The following is an 18,985-nucleotide window of genomic DNA, read 5'->3' as shown; positions in this document are numbered from 1 at the left end:
TGAAGGCAAACAGACGTCGTTAAATGTTTAAAATGATTATCAAAGATAATCTTGTTTTGTGAAATTACTCAAAAGATTAAATTTAATTTTTAAAGGACAATGCAAATTTCTGTTATTTTCATTCAAAATTTTTGCATTTTTAAGCATAAAATTTAAACAAAGAAATTGTAAATCTTTTCATAAAATATTGACTTTAAGAAAAAAATTTAAATAAGTTTGAAATCCAATAAAGGAATTTCCGGTAAGGGAAGAGATTAAGATTTTCTTTGTTTGCTATTGTTTTTAGTTTAATTATATAATTCGATACATTTTTTAATCTCTTATCTTCAAAATCCCAGGGGTTCTTTAATCCACAAAAAAAAAAAACTGATCTTATTTCAAGAATATAGACTGACCGATAGTCAAGACTATAGAATGATCTATAGTTAAGACTATAGACAGATCTACAGACTACAGTTTGATGTATAGTTAATACTATAGACTTATCTATAGTCAAAACAACAGATAAATGATCTGTAGTCAAGTCTATAGACTGATCAATAGTTAAATTATAAACTGATCTATAGTGAAACTATAGTATGATCTATAGTTAGTGCTATAGACTAATCTATAGACAAAACTACAGACTGGTATATATTCAAGGCTATAGACTAATTTATAGTCCAGCATATAGACTGATCTTTAACCAAACTATATACTGATCTATTGTCATGACTATAGACTGATCTATAGTCTTAACTAGTTCAGTTCTAGTTCAATTCTAGTTCAGTTTTAGTTCAGTTCTAGTTTAGTTCTATTTCAGTTCTAGTTTAGTTCTAGTTCAGATCTAGTTTAGATCTAGTTCAGTTCTAGTTTAGATCTAGTTCAGTTCTAGTTCAATTCTAGTTCAATTCTAGTTCAGTTCTAGTTCAGTTCTAGTTCAATTCTAGTTCAGTTGTAGTTCAGTTCTAGTTCAGTTCTAGTTCAGTTCTAGTTCAGTTCTAGTTCAGTTCTAGTTCAGTTCTAGTTCAGTACTAGTTCAGTTCTAGTTCAGTTCTAGTTCAGGTCAGTTCTAGTTCAGTTCTAGTTCAGTTCAGTTCTAGTTCAGTTCTAGTTCAGTTCTAGTTCAGTTCTAGTTCAGTTCTAGTTCAGTTCTAGTTCAGTTCTAGTTCAGTTCTAGTTCAGTTCTAGTTCAGTTCTAGTTCAGTTCTAATTCAGTTCTAGTTCAGTTCTAGTTCAGTTCTAGTTCCAGTTCAGTTCTAGTTCAGTTCTAGTTCAGTTCTAGTTCAGTTCTAGTTCAGTTCTAGTTCAGTTCTAGTTCAGTTCTGGTTCAGTTCTAGCTCAGTTCTAGTTCAGTTCTAGTTCAGTTCTAGTTCAGTTCTAGTTCAGTTCTAGTTCAGTTCTAGTTCAGTTCTAGTTCAGTTCTAGTTCAGTTCTAGTTCAGTTCTAGTTCAGTTCTAGTTCAGTTCTAGTTCAGTTCTAGTTCAGTTCTAGTTCAGTTCTAGTTCAGTTCTAGTTCAGTTCTAGTTCAGTTCTAGTTCAGTTCTAGTTCAGTTCTAGTTCAGTTCTAGTTCAGTTCTAGTTCAGTTCTAGTTCGGTTCTAAATTAGTTCATGTTCAGTTCGGGTTATTATCCAGACACAGTTCTTGTCAATAGTCCATACTTAAGTCTGGGCTTTGTCCTAAACTATAGTATAGTAAATAGTCCAATTTATAGATTGGTCTATAGTCCATACTATAGTCTGGTCTGCTTTTGATTATAACACTTTTTTACTTATTCATCTGTAACCATTTCTATTAATATCATTTCTGTTTTAAAATAAATATTAATGTTTTTTATGTTAATGATGTAACAAATATTTTCATGCTTTATTTAACTTTTTTTATTATTAAGTTATTAATCATTTGTAGTCATAAGTTTTTTGTTTAAAGATTAATGATTTTGCTTTTTTTATTTTGGCTAAATATTTTACAAGAAATGTTTTAATTAAAAACAAAACTGCAAATAAAAATCATATATTATTTAAGTAAAAGCGTAATGAATTTTGTGAAATAAATCTTATTTCGTTTTGGTGTTAAAGCACGCTTAATTAAACAAGAAAACGCTAAATAATCATTATGGTAAACAATAAAACAGAGATGCCAGATAGTGGTCGATAGAAGGAGAGGTAAGTGGATGCTTTAATGGGTATTTGGTGAGATTCTTTGAGAAATTCTATGTTTCTAGAAAGAGACGATTTGAATGATCTTTATATGTATTTATATGCAGTGATCAAAATTTTTATGTGACATCGGAAGATGTATAACTAATAAATATTTATGGAAAACAAAGATTTTCCCTTGTTTGAGGCCTGACCCTGATAACTTCATGTAATTTCTCTCATTTTCAGATTTTGCGGGTATTAAAACATTCAAAATGTAAATATGCAAGTAGTATGAAATAGAAATTTGTTTGACAATTCCCTGGACCCTTATCAGCTGTGAGACTTGACAATAAAACTCTTGAAAAGTGCATTTTGTTGTTAGTGTCATTTTATAGCTATTTTGCCCAGATAGACTTCTAAGATTTTCACATAACCTTTGGCAGAAGTTGAAAAAAAGAAGATTCCATACTATTTGAAATCTTAGGAAATCTTTATTATATGAAATTTCTTTATATTATGTTGGTCTTTATGAATGCAATAATGCAATCGTGATGACAATTAAAAATGCATTCATTGTCAATTGTGTGTAAAAGAGAGAGATAAAGAGAGGGGGAAAATGTCTTTGGCCGTTTGCGAATGCAATTTTTAGTGCAAAATGCTGGCTGTCAACTGACATACAAAGACATAATACAAAGAAGTAGTAGAAGAAGAAAGAGTAGACAATAACAAATAAATTAAAAGACAGTTTAAAAAGAAGTGCAGAAATGCAATAAACCCGTGTTATTGTCATTGTATTGTTAAAAGCACATAAATCAACTCAAATTGTTGGTTCAGAAAAAAAGAAATCGTTGCTTTTGACAGACAGACCTAAGAGAGTGAAGTTTTATGTTGTTGTTTTTATTAAAGGCATTTCTTTGTCAGACTATGTCTAGTTGGGCATTTTATAGTTTTATTTATTTATTTAAAATATTTTATTTTCATTTGTCAATTGACAATTTTTAGGGATTAGTTATTTAAAGGACCTTTTCTATTGAACTCAAAAAAGGTCCCTTAATAATCAATTACCAAATTTATGGGATTTTAAAAGGATTTAAGTATTAGTTTGATTATTTTTTTTTTAAATTTTTAACTTTATTCCATTTAAATAGAACTGAACTGAACTAGAACTGAACTAGAACTGAACTAGAACTGAACTAGAACTGAACTAGAACTGAACTAGAACAGAACTGAACTAGAACTGAACTAGAACTGAACTAGAACTGAACTAGAACTGAACTAGAACTGAACTAGAACTGAACTAGAACTGAACTAGAACTGAACTAGAACTGAACTAGAACTGAACTAGAACTGAACTAGAACTGAACTAGAACTGAACTAGAACTGAACTAGAACTGAACTAGAACTGAACTAGAACTGAACTAGAACTGAACTAGAACTGAACTAGAACTGAACTAGAACTGAACTAGAACTGAACTAGAACTGAACTAGAACTGAACAAGAATTGAACTAGAACTGAACTAGAACTGAACTAGAACTGAACTAGAACTGAACTTGTACTGAACTTGTACTGAACTAGAACTGAACTAGAACTGAACTTGAACTGAACTTGAACTGAACTAGAACTGAACTAGAACTGAACTAGAACTGAACTAGAACTGAACTAGAACTGAACTAGAACTGAACTAGAACTGAACTAGAACTGAACTAGAACTGAACTAGAACTGAACTAGAACTGAACTAGAACTGAACTAGAACTGAACTAGAACTGAACTAGAACTGAACTAGAACTGAACTAGAACTGAATTAGAACCAACTAGAACTAGAATTAAACTTGAACAGTATATAGTCTGAACTATAGATCAGTCTATAGTCTGGTATTGATCAAAATAATATTTTGTTTACATTCATAGTATTAACTATAGATCAGTCTTTAGCCTGGTCTATAGATAAGTCTTTAATAAGGACTATAGTTTAGTCAATAATCTGGACTGTATTATCAGTCGATAGTATGGACTATAGATCAATGTATAGTCTGGACTATAGATCAGTCTAGACTGTATAGACTGATCTATATAGATCAGTCTATAGTCTGGACTATAGATCAGTCTATAGTCTGGACTATAGATCAGTCTATAGTCTGGACTATAGATCAGTCTATAGTCTGGACTATAGATCAGTCTATAGTCTGGACTATAGATCAGTCTATAGTCTGGACTATAGATCAGTCTATAGTCTGGACTATAGATCAGTCTATAGTCTGGACTATAGATCAGTTTTTAGAACTGAACTAGAACTGAACTAGAACTGAACTAGAACTGAACTAGAACTGAACTAGAACTGAACTAGAACTGAACTAGAACTGAACTAGAACTGAACTAGAACTGAACTAGAACTGAACTAGAACTGAACTAGAACTGAACTAGAACTGAACTAGAACTGAACTAGAACTGAACTAGAACTGAACTAGAACTGAACTAGAACTGAACTAGAACTGAACTAGAACTGAACTAGAACTGAACTAGAACTGAACTAGAACTGAACTAGAACTGAACTAGAACTGAACTAGAACTGAACTAGAACTGAACTAGAACTGAACTAGAATTGAACAAGAACTGAACTAGAACTAAACTAGAACTAGAATTAAACTTGAACGGTATATAGTCTGAACTATAGATCAGTCTATAGTCTGGTATTGATCAAAATAATATTTTGTTTACATTCATAGTATTAACTATAGATCAGTCTTTAGTCTGGTCTATAGATAAGTCTTTAATAAGGACTATAGTTTAGTCAATAATCTGGACTGTATTATCAGTCGATAGTATGGACTATAGATCAGTCTATAGATCAATGTATAGTCTGGACTATAGATCAGTCTCGACTGTATAGACTGATCTATATAGATCAGTCTATAGTCTGGACTATAGATCAGACTATAGTCTGGACTATAGATCAGACTATAGTCTGGATTATAGATCAGTCTATAGTCTGGACTATAGATCAGTCTATAGTCTGGACTATAGATCAGTCTATAGTCTGGACTATAGATCAGTCTATAGTCTGGACTATAGATCAGTCTATAGATCAGTCTATAGTCTGGACTATAGATCAGTCTATAGTCTGGACTATAGATCAGTCTATAGTCTGGACTATAGATCAGTCTATAGTCTGGACTATGGATCAGTCTATAGTCTGGACTATAGATCAGTCTATAGTCTGGACTATAGATCAGTCTATAGTCTGGACTATAGATCAGTCTATAGTCTGGACTATAGATCAGTCTATAGTCTGGACTATAAATCAGTCTGTAGTCTGGACTATAGATCAGTCTATAGTCTGGACTAAAGATCAGTCTATAGTCTGGACTATAGATCAGTCTATAGTCTGGACTATAGATCAGTCTATAGTCTGGACTATAGATCAGTCTATAGTCTGGACTATAGAGCAGTCTATAGTCTGGACTATAGATCAGTCTATAGTCTGGACTATAGATCAGTCTATAGTCTGGACTATAGATCAGTCTATAGTCTGGACTATAGATCAGTCTATAGTCTGGACTATAGATCAGTCTATAGTCTGGACTATAGATCAGTCCATAGTCTGGACTATAGATCAGTCTATAGTCTGGACTATAGATCAGTCTATAGTCTGGACTATAGATCAGTCTATAGTCTGGACTATAGATCAATCTATAGTCTGGACTATAGATCAATCTATAGTCTGGACTATAGATCAATCTATAGTCTGGACTATAGATCAGTCTATCAGAAAAATTTGTGTTTCCCTAAAGAAAATATTGTGTATAACAGTTTGTTCTTAGAAAAAATTTCAAAAATTTTATATTAAAAGTTGTAAAATATTAAAAGTTGTAAAATGTTTGCAACTTTTACTGTAAAATACTCAATAATTGAAAATTTTTCAAAGTAAATGTAAGCAAAAAATTAAAATTACACACATTAATTTGCCAAATTAAATTTCAATTTAAAAAAATTTCTATAAAGGAAAATATCTTTAAAGATTTCTTTAAAATTTTAGTTCTTATCGGAACATGAGATAATTTGGTTAAAATAAAACATGTTGTTGAGTAGTGTAATTTTTACTGTAATTGCTGCAGTAATACCATTATTAGAAGCCATACCCGGTGGATTTATTGCTGCCGACGATGGCGGTTTAAACTTTGTGGTGGCTATATACGATCAAGAGAAATACATCTGTGGCGGTACAATTATAAGCACGAATTTTATAGTCACCGCTGCTCATTGTTTCAAGCGAGGTAGGGAAGTAACTGGTATTAAAATCATATGTAAAACGGTAGATTTGAACGATATAAAAGAAGAGAATATAAGAAATGTCGAGGAGATTATCATACATCCACGCTATTCAATGCTCAGTAGAGATTTCGATATAGCACTGGTCAAGTCTGAATATCCAAATGTGCGAAAACTGGGGTTGGCTACATATTATGATGTATACTATGATGAATATACTACAGCCGTGGGTTGGGGCCTGCAAATGGAACCTAATGATGTGCCACCTGTTCGACTAACGTATAATATTCTGAAGGTGTGGCAACGTGAATCATGTAATTCCCTTCATATATGGGGACCAGATGCCTATTATCTTTTTAAACCTTTGGTTAGCGAACGTATGTTATGTGCCGATGTACCAGATGTTGGACCGGGTACCTGCGAGAGTGATGATGGTTCGCCTATACTTACAAATGGGCCAGAAATTTTGGGTATATTATCATGGCGTTATGATTGTCAAACGCCTGGCAAGCCATCGGTGTATACAAGTATACCTTTGATGAAACCTTGGATATTAAAAGTAATGACCAACTATAGCATGAATAAAAAATAAGTAAAAATTAAGCACATTGTCTTATACTTCTTTAGTTTCAGTTCAGTTTTAGTTCAGTACTTGTTCAGATCTAAATCAGTTCTAGTTTAGTTCTAGTTCAGTTCTAGTTGTTCTAGTTCTGTTCTAGTTCTGTTCTAGTTCTGTTCTAGTTCTGTTCTGTTCTGTTCTGTTCTGTTCTAGTTCTGTTCTAGTTCTGTTCTAGTTCTGTTCTAGTTCTGTTCTAGTTCTGTTCTAGTTCTGTTCTAGTTCTGTTCTAGTTCTGTTCTAGTTCTGTTCTAGTTCTGTTCTAGTTCTGTTCTAGTTCTGTTCTAGTTCTGTTCTAGTTCTGTTCTAGTTCTGTTCTAATTCTGTTCTAGTTCTATTCTAGTTCAGTTCTGTTCTAGTTCTGTTCTAGTTCAGTTCTGTTCTAGTTCAGTTCTGTTCTAGTTCAGTCTGTGCTAGTTCAATTCTGTTCTAGTTCAGTTCTGTTCTAGTTCAGTTCTGTTCTAGTTCAGTTCTGTTCTAGTTCTGTTCTAGTTCTGTTCTAGTTCTGTTCTAGTTCTGTTCTAGTTCTGTTCTAGTTCTGTTCTAGTTCTGTTCTAGTTCTGTTCTAGTTCTGTTCTAGTTCTGTTCTAGTTCTGTTCTAGTTCTGTTCTGTTCTAGTTCAGTTCTGTTCTAGTTCAGTTCAGTTCTGTTCTAGTTCAGTTCAGTTCTGTTCTAGTTCAGTTCAGTTCAGTTCAGTTCAGTTCAGTTCTGTTCTAGTTCTAGTTCTAGTTCTAGTTCTGTTCTAGTTCTGTTCTAGTTCTGTTCTAGTTCTGTTCTGTTCTAGTTCTGTTCTAGTTCTGTTCTAGTTCTGTTCTAGTTCTGTTCTATTCTGTTCTAGTTCTGTTCTAGTTCTGTTCTAGTTCTGTTCTAGTTCTGTTCTAGTTCTGTTCTAGTTCTGTTCTAGTTCTGTTCTAGTTCTGTTCTAGTTCTGTTCTAGTTCTGTTCTAGTTCTGTTCTAGTTCTGTTCTAGTTCTGTTCTAGTTCTGTTCTAGTTCTGTTCTAGTTCTGTTCTAGTTCTGTTCTAGTTCTGTTCTAGTTCTGTTCTAGTTCTGTTCTAGTTCTGTTCTAGTTCTGTTCTAGTTCTGTTCTAGTTCTGTTCTAGTTCTGTTCTAGTTCTGTTCTAGTTCTGTTCTAGTTCTGTTCTAGTTCTGTTCTAGTTCTGTTCTAGTTCTGTTCTAGTTCTGTTCTAGTTCTGTTCTGTTCTGTTCTAGTTCTGTTCTAGTTCTAATTCTGTTCTAGTTCTGTTCTAGTTCTGTTCTAGTTCTGTTCTAGTTCTGTTCTAGTTCTGTTCTAGTTCTGTTCTAGTTCTGTTCTAGTTCTGTTCTAGTTCTGTTCTAGTTCTGTTCTAGTTCTGTTCTACTTCTGTTCTTGTTCTGCTCTAGTTCTGTTCTATTTTGTTCCAGTTCAGATTTCTATTCTCTTTTACTGAACTTCATTTTAATATTTTAATCTTTTAAATTTACTTGTTTTCTGTTAAAAATATAGAATTGACTAAATAGCTGAAACAAAATTCCCTACAAACATTCGTTTACCAATTATCCCTTTTGGCAAAATTTCTTATCTCATTTTATTTAAACCACAAAAATGTCAATTATTCATTTTTGGACACAGAGCAAGCAGAAATTTGTCTAAAAATTTAACGCCAAACATATTTCAAAACTAATAAATGACAATAAGAATTCCATAATAATTTCTTTCCCTTTTTACCTGAACTCTTTAAATTTAAACGCAAAATTATGACAAATATTTTGTTTTTGCACATGGCTTAAATTTTTCAACATATTTTTACCAATACTTGAAGGAACTACAAACAAAAACATATGGTCTGATGACAAGAATTCCTTTTTTTTTGAAAAGTAAAAGAGGAAATGAGCAATTTATCTCTACAAAAATATGTATGTAAGTGTGTGAAAGAGAGTGTGTGTGGGTTAAATTGATTGTTTACAACAACACCAATAGTCATGATGAAGTGTTTCTGAAGTGTTAAAGAAAATGTAAATATGAGCAATCATAAACCGTGACATTTGAAACTGTTCGATCAATGGGAATAACGATAAAAGAGGAAAATTTGGGAAAATTTTTGGAGGTGGAAAAACGCCTTCTTTTAAACGCTTTATAACAATAAGCCAGTAAAAAATAATTGTATGTAAATACACTATAATGACAATGATAAAAATATTTATGAGTTTTTAAACTAAAGAAATATAGAAAATTTTGAAAACATATCTGCTCAAGAATAAGAAGGTGTGTCTGTAGCAAAAGAGGATTATACATATTTGTGAAAAGATGCAATTGATAAGTACAATAAGGATATGGAAATACATTTTTTTAACTTTATAACAGTATGGCAGTTTATAACATGTATTTTCTTTAGAAATATTTGTGTATAGCAGTTTTTTCTATAGAAAAATTTGTGTATAACAGTTTTTTCTATAGAAAAAATTTAGTATAACAGTTTTTTCTACAAAAAATGTGTATAACAGTTTTTTTTTCAATAGAAAAAATTGTGTATAACAGTTTTTTCTATGGGGAATTTTGTGTATAACAGTTTTTTCCATAGGAAAAATTTATGTGTAACAGTTTTTTTATAGAAAAATTTGCGTATAACAGTTTCTCTATAAAAAATTTTGTATAACAGTTTTTTCTATCGGAAAATTTGTGTATAACAGTTTTTTTATAGAAACTTCTGTGTATAACAGTTTTTTATAGAAACATTTGTGTGTAAGACTTTTTTCTATAGGAACAATCTTTGTATAACAGTTTTTTTTTCTATAGAAATAATTGCGTTTTAAAGTTTTTTCTGTAGAAAAAATTGAGTTTAACTTTTTTTCTAAAGTAAAAATTTGTGTATAACAGTTTTTTCTATAGAAAAATGTTTGTATAACAGATTTTTATATGGGAAGATTTGTGTACATCAGTTTTTTCTATGGGAGAAATTTATGTATAACAGTTTTTTCTATAGAAAAATTTGTATATAACAGTTTTTTATAGAAACTTTTGTGTATAACAGTTTTCTCGAATGAAAAGTGTGTGTATAACCGATTTTTCTAAAGAAAATTTTTGTACAACAGTTTTTTTCTATAGAAATAATTCCGTATTAAAGTTTTTTCTATAGAAAAAATTGAAAAATTTATGTATAACAGATTTTTTTTTAATAGAAAAATGTTTGTATAACAGTTGTTTATATGGGAAGATTTGTGTACAACAGTTTTTTCTATAGGAAAAATGTATGTATAACAATTTTTTATAGAAACATTTGTGTATAACAGTTTTTTATAGAAACATTTGTATATAATAGTTTTCTCAAACGAAAAATGTGTGTATAACCGATTTCTCTAAAGAGAATTTTTGTATAACAGTATTTTCTATAGAAATAATTCCGTATTACAGAATTTTCTATAGAAAAAATTTAGTTTAACATTTTTCTATAGGAAAAATTTGTGTATAACAGATTTTTTTAATAGAAAAATGTTTGTATAACAGTTTTTTATATGGGAAGATTTGTGTACAACAGATTTTTCTATAGGAAAAATGTATGTATAACAATTTTCTATAGAAACATTTGTGTATAACAGTTTTTTAGAGAAACATTTGTTCGTTTTCTCAAACGAAAAATGTGTGTATAACCGATTTTTCCAAAGAACAGTATAACAGTTTTTTCTATAGAAATATAAAAGTTTTTTTCTATACAAATTTTGAGTATAACAGTTCTTTTGTATAGCAGTTTTTTCTATAGAAAAATTTGTGTATATCAGTTTTTTCTATAAAAACATGTTTGTATAACAGTTTTTTCTAAAGCAAAATGTTTTTATAACTGTTTTTTCTATAGAAAAATATATGTATAAAAGTTTTTTCTGTTTGTGTATAACAGTTTCTTTACAGAAAAATTTGTGTATAATAGTTTTTTTTAGAAAAATTTGTGTATAACAGTTATTTCTCTAGAAAATCTGTGTATAACAGTTTTTTTCTATGGAATCAAATGTGTATAACAGTTTTTTATATACAAAATTTGTGTATAAAAGCTTTTTCTATAAAAAGTTATGTATAACAGTTTTTTCTATAGAAAAATTTGTGTATAACTGTTTTTTCTAAAGAAAAATTTGTGTATAGCAGTTTTCTCTAACGAGAAATTTGTGTATAACAGTTTTCTCTAACGAAAAATTTGTGTATTACAAATTTTTCTATAGAAAACTTTAGTATAACAGTTTTATCTATAGAAAACTTAGTGTATAACAGTTTTTTTCTACACAAATTTTGAGTATAACAGATTTTTCTACAAATAAATCCATAAAAAATGTGTGTATAACAGTTTTTCTATAAAAGAATTTGTGTATAACAGTTTATTCTATGGAAAAATTTGTGTATAACAGTTTATTCTATGGAAAAATTTGTGTATAACAGTTTTTTTCTATGAACAAATTTGTGTATAACAGTTTCTTTCATATATAAATCGCTGTATAACAGTTTTTTGTATAGAAAATTGTTTGTATAACAGTTTTTTTTTCTTTCTATAAAATGTGTATAACAGTTTTTTTACAGAAAATATACGTATGTTTATATAAATAAATAATTTGGTTTTTTTCCATTATTAGGCTGGGAAATTTTTCTACATAATTAAGAAAACCCACAACATTTGTTCGTTTTCTCAAACGAAAAATGTGTGTATAACCGATTTCTCTATAGAAATAACTGCGTATAAAAGTTTTTTTCTATAAAAATGTTGAGTATAACAGTTTTTTCTTTAGAAAAATTTGTGTATAGCAGTTTTTTTCTATATAAAAATTTGTGTATCACTTTTTTTCTATAGAAAAATTTGTGTATAACAGTTTTTTCTATAGAAAAATGTTTTTATAACTGTTTTTTCTATAGAAAAATATATGAATAACAGCTTTTTCTATAGAAAACTGTTTGTGTATAACAATTTCTTTACAGAAAAATTTGTGTATAATAGTTTTTTTTTAGAAAAATTTGTGTATAACAGTTTTTTTCTATGGAATCAAATGTGTATAACAGTTTTTTATATACAAAAATTTGTGAATAAAAGCTTTTTCTACAAAAATTTAGTGTATAACAGTTTTTTCTATAGAAAAATTTGTGTATAACAGTTTTCCTCTCACGAGAAATTTGTGTATAACAGTTTTCTCTGACGAAAAATTTTTGTATAAGGCAAAAATTTGTGTATAACAGTTTTTCTGTGGAAAATTTTGTGTATAACAGTTTTTTCTATAGAAAACTTTGTGTATAACAGTTTTTTTCTACTCAAAATTTGAGTATAACAGATTTTTCTACAAATAAATCTATAAAAAATGTGTGTATAACAGTTTTTCTATAAAAGAATTTGTGTATAACAATTTATTCTATGGAAAAATTTGTGTATAACAGTTTTTTTCTATGGACAAATTTGTGTATAACAGTTTCTTTCATATATAAATCGATGTATAACAGTTTTTTTATAGAAAATTATTTGTATAACAGTTATTATTCTATAAAACGTTAAAGTTGAGCAGTTTTTCTATGTAAAAATGTTTGTTTAAGAATGTTTTCTTTTGTGTATAACAGTTTTTTTTACAGAAAATATATGTATTTTTGTATAAATAAATAATTTGGTCTTTTTTCCATTATTAGACTGGTAAATTTTTCTACATAATTAAGAAAAACCAAAACCATTAACGAAAGTAATTGGAAAACTTCTCAATTACCTAGAAACTATCTACTTTATAAATAAACCCAAACCATAGTGTTAATTACAGTTGTTAATCCTGGTAACTTTTTAACAGTTGTTTTATGTCAGTAATGTTCAGCAGCTTAACATCTTGTTAAGCTTAACAGAATTACTAAATGACTTAAAAAATATAAAGAAAAAAAGTATTGCCTGCAATACACAGCCACTACTGCTCTTATAGCAGTATATATGGCAAAAAGTATAGTTTACTTTCAGGCGGAGTTTAAATGTTGAGAAAACACAGAGTGTTTCATGTTTTATGAAAACTATATTAATTTCTTTTGTATTTTGTTTAATATTTTTTACCTTATTCTCTTGACTTGTTGTTGTTTTTAAAAACTTTTGTATATTTACCTGCAAATAGAAGAAAAGAAATTAAAAATTAATGAATTGTGTTGAAAATAGAATAAAATAATTATAGAAAAATGTATAAAATATTGTAAATCTCATATTACAAGTTAAACATTATTGTAAAATACTCAATAACTAAAAAGTTGTCAAACCAAATCTAAACAAAAAATTAAAATTATATACTTTAATGTGGCAAGTTAAATTTCCAGTTAAAATTTCTATTAAAGCAAAAGTTTTTCGAAATTTCTTTGAAATTTTTCTGTTCAACGGAACATATAACAAATTGGATAAAATAAAATACAATGTTTTTGTGTGGAGTAATTTTTACCATAATTGCTGCACTAATACAATTTTCACAAACCATTCCCGATGGACTTTTAGCTTCAGAAGATAGATTTGGTTTTATGGTGGCTATATACGATCACTCCAAATACATCTGTGGCGGTACAATTGTGTCCCTTTACTTTGTAGTAACAGCCGCTCATTGTTTCAAGCAAGGACGTGTTACAACTGGTATACAAGTTATATTTAATACAATAGATTTGAACAATATTGAAGGTGATAATGTAAGACGTGTAGAGGATATTATTACACATCCCCGCTATTCAATGATGACTATGGATTTTGATATAGCATTAGTTAAGGTAGATGATGATTTACTTAAGAACGAGTATCCACATGTGATGAAACTGGAATTGGCACAAAATTATGATGTATACTATGGCAATGATGCCATAGTTGTGGGTTGGGGCCAGCAAGTAGAACCTAATGATGTGCCACCTGTTCGTCTAACGTATAAGGCCATTAAGATATGGCAAAGAGATGAATGTAATTCCCGACGTATATGGGGTCCTGAGGCGTATTATCTTAATCAACCTTTGGTAAGCGAACGCATGTTATGTGTTGATGTACCAAATGTTGGACCCGGCACCTGTGTAAGCGATGATGGTTCGGCTTTGATTACAAATGAAACGGAATTTTTGGGTATTTCATCATGGCGCTATGACTGTCAATCGCCTGGTAAACCTTCGGTATATACAAGTATACCTCTGATGAAAGCTTGGATTTTGAAAACTATGACAAATTATCATGAATAAAAAATAAATAAGAATTATTTTTTTTATTGTTGTAGTTCTAGTTCAGTTGTAGTTCAGTTCTAGTTCAGTTTTAGTTCAGTTTTAGTTCAGTTCTAGTTCAGTTCTAGTTCAGTTCTAGTTCAGTTCTAGTTCAGTTCTAGTTCAGTTCTAGTTCAGTTCTAGTTCAGTTCTAGTTCAGTTCTAGTTCAGTTCTAGTTCAGTTATAGTTCAGTTCTAGTTCAGTTCTAGTTCAGTTCTAGTTCAGTTCTAGTTCTAGTTCAGTTCTACTTCAGTTCTAGTTCAGTTCTAGTTCAGTTCTAGTTCAGTTCTAGTTCAGTTCTAGTTCAGTTCTAGTTCAGTTCTAGTTAGTTCTAGTTCAGTTCTAGTTCAGTTCTAGTTCAGTTCTAGTTCAGTTCTAGTTCAGTTCTAGTTCAGTTCTAGTTCAGTTCTAGTTCAGTTCTAGTTCAGTTCTAGTTCAGTTCTAGTTCAGTTCTAGTTCAGTTCTAGTTCAGTTCTAGTTCAGTTCTAGTTCAGTTCTAGTTCAGTTCTAGTTCAGTTCTAGTTCAGTTCTAGTTCAGTTCTAGTTCAGTTCTAGTTCAGTTCTAGTTCAGTTCTAGTTCAGTTCTAGTTCAGTTCTAGTTCAGTTCTAGTTCAGTTCTAGTTCAGTTCTAGTTCAGTTCTAGTTCAGTTCTAGTTCAGTTCTAGTTCAGTTCTAGTTCAGTTCTAGTTCAGTTCTAGTTCATAGTTCAGTTCTAGTTCAGTTCTAGTTCAGTTCTAGTTCAGTTCTAGTTCAGTTCTAGTTCAGTTCCATTTCAGTTCTAGTTCAGTTCTAGTTCAGTTCTAGTTCAGTTCTAGTTCAGTTCTAGTTCAGTTCTAGTTCAGTTCTAGTTCAGTTCTAGTTCAGTTCTAGTTCAGTTCTAGTTCAGTTCTAGTTCAGTTCTAGTTCAGTTCTAGTTCAGTTCTAGTTCAGTTCTAGTTCAGTTCTAGTTCAGTTCTAGTTCAGTTCTAGTTCAGTTCTAGTTCAGTTCTAGTTCAGTTCTAGTTCAGTTCTAGTTCAGTTCTAGTTCAGTTCTAGTTCAGTTCTAGTTCAGTTCTAGTTCAGTTCTAGTTCAGTTCTAGTTCAGTTCTATTTCTGTTTAAGTTGTGTTTAAGTTGTGTTCTAGTTCTGTTCCAGTTCTGTTCTAGTTCTGTTCTATTTCTCTGTTCTAGTTCTGTTTTAGTTCAGTTGTAGTTTAGTTCTAGTTCAGTTCTAGTACAGTTCTAGTTAATTTCTAGTTCGTTTCTAGTTTATTTCTAGTTCAATTCAAGTTCAGTTTAAGTTCAGTTTCAGTTCAGTTCCGTTCTAGATCATTTCCTTACACTATTATTATAAACTATTCAATAACTAGAATTGTTCCGATTCTATTTAACTAGTAAATTAAAATTAATTGCTTTAATTAACTGGACAAATTCAAATTGTTATAAAAACAACAAGCGGTATTTTCGTATAAAAGTTATTTTTTCAATATTATTCTGAATAGAGTAAAAAATGTGCTTGTTAATTTTAACTATAATCACTTCTATTGCCTACAGTATTCACGCCGTTCCCGATGGATATTATACCACTAAATATTTTGCTGTTGCTATAATCGATCAACAAAAAATAGTTTGTGGCGGATCAATTCTTTCTGTAAAATTTGTGGTTACTGCAGCTCATTGCTTTGAGCGAGGCAGGGATGTTGAAGGCATAGAAATTATAGTGGGTGTATCAGACTTAAATAAAACTACGGACGAGAATAGAAAATATGCCGAAGAGATTATTATACATCCACGTTATTCTAAAGTCACCCGAGACTTTGATATTGCTCTGGTACATTTGAAAGAGGATCTTACATTAGGTGGATCTGTGCAGAGAATAGACATGGTATCCGGTAATTATGATGAATTTTATGGTTCTGAAGTTCAGGGTGTTGGTTGGTCTTCAATTGGAGAAGGCTATGCTGAACTTCCCACTATATCCAGTGAAAATTCCTTTAAGGTGTGGTATCGAAGTGATTGCACTTCGCGTAATGTATTGGGACCTGATGCTTATTATTTATTTGGACCTTTGATAAGCGAACGAATGTTGTGTGCCAGTACACTCAAAGGTTTTCCGGGTACATGTGATGGTGATGATGGTTCGGCTTTGACAACATACAGATACCAATTGATAGGTGTTTTATCATGGCGTTATGATTGTATGGCGAAATCAAAACCCTCAGTATATACAAGTATACCTTTAATGCGTAGTTGGATTATAAGAACTTTGGGAAATATTGAACATTGAAATAAAATTTCATAACATTTTAATTGTAAATTTTGTAGAAATGTCTTTAGATTTGATTAAAGTTGTTTTTAATGTTTGTTCTAGTTCAATGCTGGATTAGTTCTAACACTATTCTAGTTCAGTTCAAGTATAGTTTTAGTTCAGTTCTAGTTCAGTTCTAGTTCAGTTCTAGGTCAGTTCTAGTTCAGTTCTAGTTCGGTTCTAGTTCAGTTCTAGTTCAGTTCTCGTTCAGTTCTAGTTCAGTTCTAGTTCAGTTCTGGTTCAGTTCTAGTTTAGTTCTAGTTCAGTTCAGTTCTAGTTCAGTTCTAGTTCTAGTTCAGTTCTAGATCAGTTCTAGATCAGTTCTAGATCAGTTCTAGTTCAGTTCTAGTTCAGTTCTTGTTCAGTTCTAGTTCAGTTCTAGTTCAGTTCTAGTTCAGTTCTAGTTCAGTTCTATTTCAGTTCTAGTTCAGTTCTAGTTCAGTTCTAGTTCAGTTCTAGTTCAGTTCTAGTTCAATTCTAGTTCAGTTCTAGTTCAGTTCTAGTTCAGTTCTAGTTCAGTTCTATTTCAGTTCTAGTTCAGTTCTAGTTCAGTTCTAGTTCAGTTCTAGTTCAATTCTAGTTCAGTTCTAGTTCAGTTCTAGTTCAGTTCTAGTTCAGTTCTAGTTCAGTTCTAGTTCAGTTCTAGTTCAGTTCTAGTTCAGTTCTAGTTCAGTTCTAGTTCAGTTCTAGTTCAGTTCTAGTTCAGTTCTAGTTGAGTTCTAGTTCAGTTCTAGTTCAGTTCTAGTTCAGTTCTAGTTCAGTTCTAGTTCAGTTCTAGTTCAGTTCTAGTTCAGTTCTAGTTCAGTTCTAGTTCAGTTCTAGTTCAGTTCTAGTTCAGTTCTAGTTCAGTTCTAGTTCAGTTCTAGTTCTAGTAGTTCTAGTTCAGTTCTAGTTCAGTTCTAGTTCAGTTCTAGTTCAGTTCTAGTTCAGTTCTAGTTCAGTTCTAGTTCCATACTAGTTCAGTTCTAGTTCCATTCTAGATCAGTTCTAGTTCGGTTCTAGCTCAGTTCTAGTTCAGTTCTAGTTCTAGTTCAGTTCTAGTTCTAGTTCAGTTCTAGTTCAGTTCTAGTTCATTTCTAGTTCAGTTCTAGTTCAGTTCTAGTTCAGTTCTAGTTCAGTTTCAGTTCAACTATTTAATATTTAGTATATTTTTTATTAACTTTTAAAAATTTTACTTAAAGTTAAAATAATTTTAGTCGATTTCATTTCTTAATTATTCCAAACACGTTCAAACCATTCTCCATAAATTGCTATATTCGAACAGACCAGGGGAAATTCTGTCGCTTCGCAAAATTCATTAAAGGATACAATACCCAATAGTTTATTATCCATTACCAGAGAAGAGGCATCATCATGGATACACACACCATCGGGAATGCTAGCGCAAAATGTATTTTCACTAGGTAATGGAACTTCATTATGAAATGTTTCATCTCCATAAATATAAACAGCGGTACAGTTATACGGATGCCAGAGCGACACATAAACACGAGCCAATTTAATGCCATCTGAACGATCCCAGTAGACTAATTGGGCAAAATCGTTGTATTTTATTTCGTAATCCTGTGAAATTAATCCAATGGGTTCGACAACGTAATTGTCATCATATGAGGGAGTTATTGGTTCTCTTAGTTTCACTAATGCTATATCGAATTCCCTGGTACTGGGTGTATAGCGGGGATGTACTATGATACCATTGGAAAATTTTATATTGTCATCGGAAAATTTGCCAGCATCGCTAGTTCCCACAACTATACGCATATAACTAGGACTTAACTTATTAACACAATGGGCTGCTGTCGCCACATAATCTGGCCTAACCAAGGCCCCTGCACACATTAAAACTCCATTATATAATATAGCCACTTCAAATGGATGCTCGCCATCATTAGCGTACTTCATTTGACTGAGACTGGTGCTGAATAGATTTAATACAACGATTGTAAGTAAAAAGAAAAACATTTTGTGACGAACGCTTTTTAAGTATTTAGAGATTTTTGAGCAAATGTTTTAATTTTGCGCACAAAATATCGCGTTTTATACGGGAACATTTGAAGTTATTGTTTAAATTGTATTTTTACGGTGCTAATTCAATAAGTTTCTCATTAATTTGTGGTATGGAACTTTATAGTAAATCGTCCGAAATGTGTTCTAGTTCAGTTGTAGTTCAGATGTAGTACAGTTCTAGTTCAGTTCTAGTTCAGTTCTAGTTCAGTTCTAGTTCAGTTCTAGTTCAGTTCGAGTTCAGTTCTAGTTCAGTTCTAGTTCAGTTCTAGTTCAGTTCTAGTTCAGTTCTAGTTCAGTTCTAGTTCAGTTCTAGTTCAGTTCTAGTTCTAGTTCAGTTCTAGTTCAGTTCTAGTTCAGTTCTAGTTCAGTTCTAGTTCAGTTCTAGTTCAGGTTCTAGTTCAGTTCGTTCAGTTCTAGTCAGTTCTAGTTCAGTTCTAGTTCAGTTCTAGTCAGTTCTAGTTCTAGTTCAGTTCTAGTTCAGTTCTAGTTCAGTTCTA

The 18,985-nt window shown here is 30.9% G+C and overlaps 4 protein-coding genes across 4 annotated transcripts; 3 read left to right on the top strand and 1 right to left on the bottom strand.

Annotated features, from left to right (window-relative positions):
* The first annotated feature begins 6,183 nt into the window (after positions 1–6,183).
* On the top strand, positions 6,184–6,982 carry LOC119612311 (trypsin-2-like). The gene has a single exon (XM_037968075.1). It carries the CDS (start codon positions 6,197–6,199, stop codon positions 6,980–6,982), a length of 786 nt encoding a protein of 261 aa, XP_037824003.1. The 5' UTR covers positions 6,184–6,196.
* Positions 6,983–13,381: 6,399 nt separating this feature from the next.
* LOC119612310 (mite allergen Der f 3-like) lies at positions 13,382–14,176 on the top strand. Its single transcript, XM_037968074.1, has one exon. The coding sequence runs from the start codon at positions 13,382–13,384 to the stop codon at positions 14,174–14,176; it is 795 nt and encodes a 264-aa protein (XP_037824002.1).
* A 1,507-nt stretch (positions 14,177–15,683) lies between these two features.
* Positions 15,684–16,460, top strand: LOC119612309 (transmembrane protease serine 9-like). The gene has a single exon (XM_037968073.1). It carries the CDS (start codon positions 15,684–15,686, stop codon positions 16,458–16,460), a length of 777 nt encoding a protein of 258 aa, XP_037824001.1.
* Positions 16,461–17,690: 1,230 nt separating this feature from the next.
* On the bottom strand, positions 17,691–18,383 carry LOC119612308 (trypsin-1-like). The gene has a single exon (XM_037968071.1). The coding sequence runs from the start codon at positions 18,381–18,383 to the stop codon at positions 17,691–17,693; it is 693 nt and encodes a 230-aa protein (XP_037823999.1).
* Between the last annotated feature and the right edge of the window lie 602 nt (positions 18,384–18,985).

The sequence above is a fragment of the Lucilia sericata genome, unplaced genomic scaffold (assembly GCF_015586225.1).
Source record: "Lucilia sericata isolate MDLA Ls3-8-SP2 unplaced genomic scaffold, ASM1558622v1 Contig001648F_arrow, whole genome shotgun sequence".
Lineage (NCBI taxonomy): Eukaryota > Metazoa > Arthropoda > Insecta > Diptera > Calliphoridae > Lucilia > Lucilia sericata.
Note: the sequence above shows the minus strand (reverse complement) of the source record. Positions and strands in the feature narration are given on the sequence as shown.

Excerpts from the sequence above, each read along its gene's own strand:
- LOC119612310 (XM_037968074.1), top strand. The coding sequence starts at position 13,382 with ATGTTTTTGTGTGGAGTAATTTTTACCATAATTGCTGCACTAATACAA.
- LOC119612308 (XM_037968071.1), bottom strand. The coding sequence starts at position 18,383 with ATGAAGTACGCTAATGATGGCGAGCATCCATTTGAAGTGGCTATATTA.
- LOC119612309 (XM_037968073.1), top strand. The coding sequence starts at position 15,684 with ATGTGCTTGTTAATTTTAACTATAATCACTTCTATTGCCTACAGTATT.
- LOC119612311 (XM_037968075.1), top strand. The coding sequence starts at position 6,197 with ATGTTGTTGAGTAGTGTAATTTTTACTGTAATTGCTGCAGTAATACCA.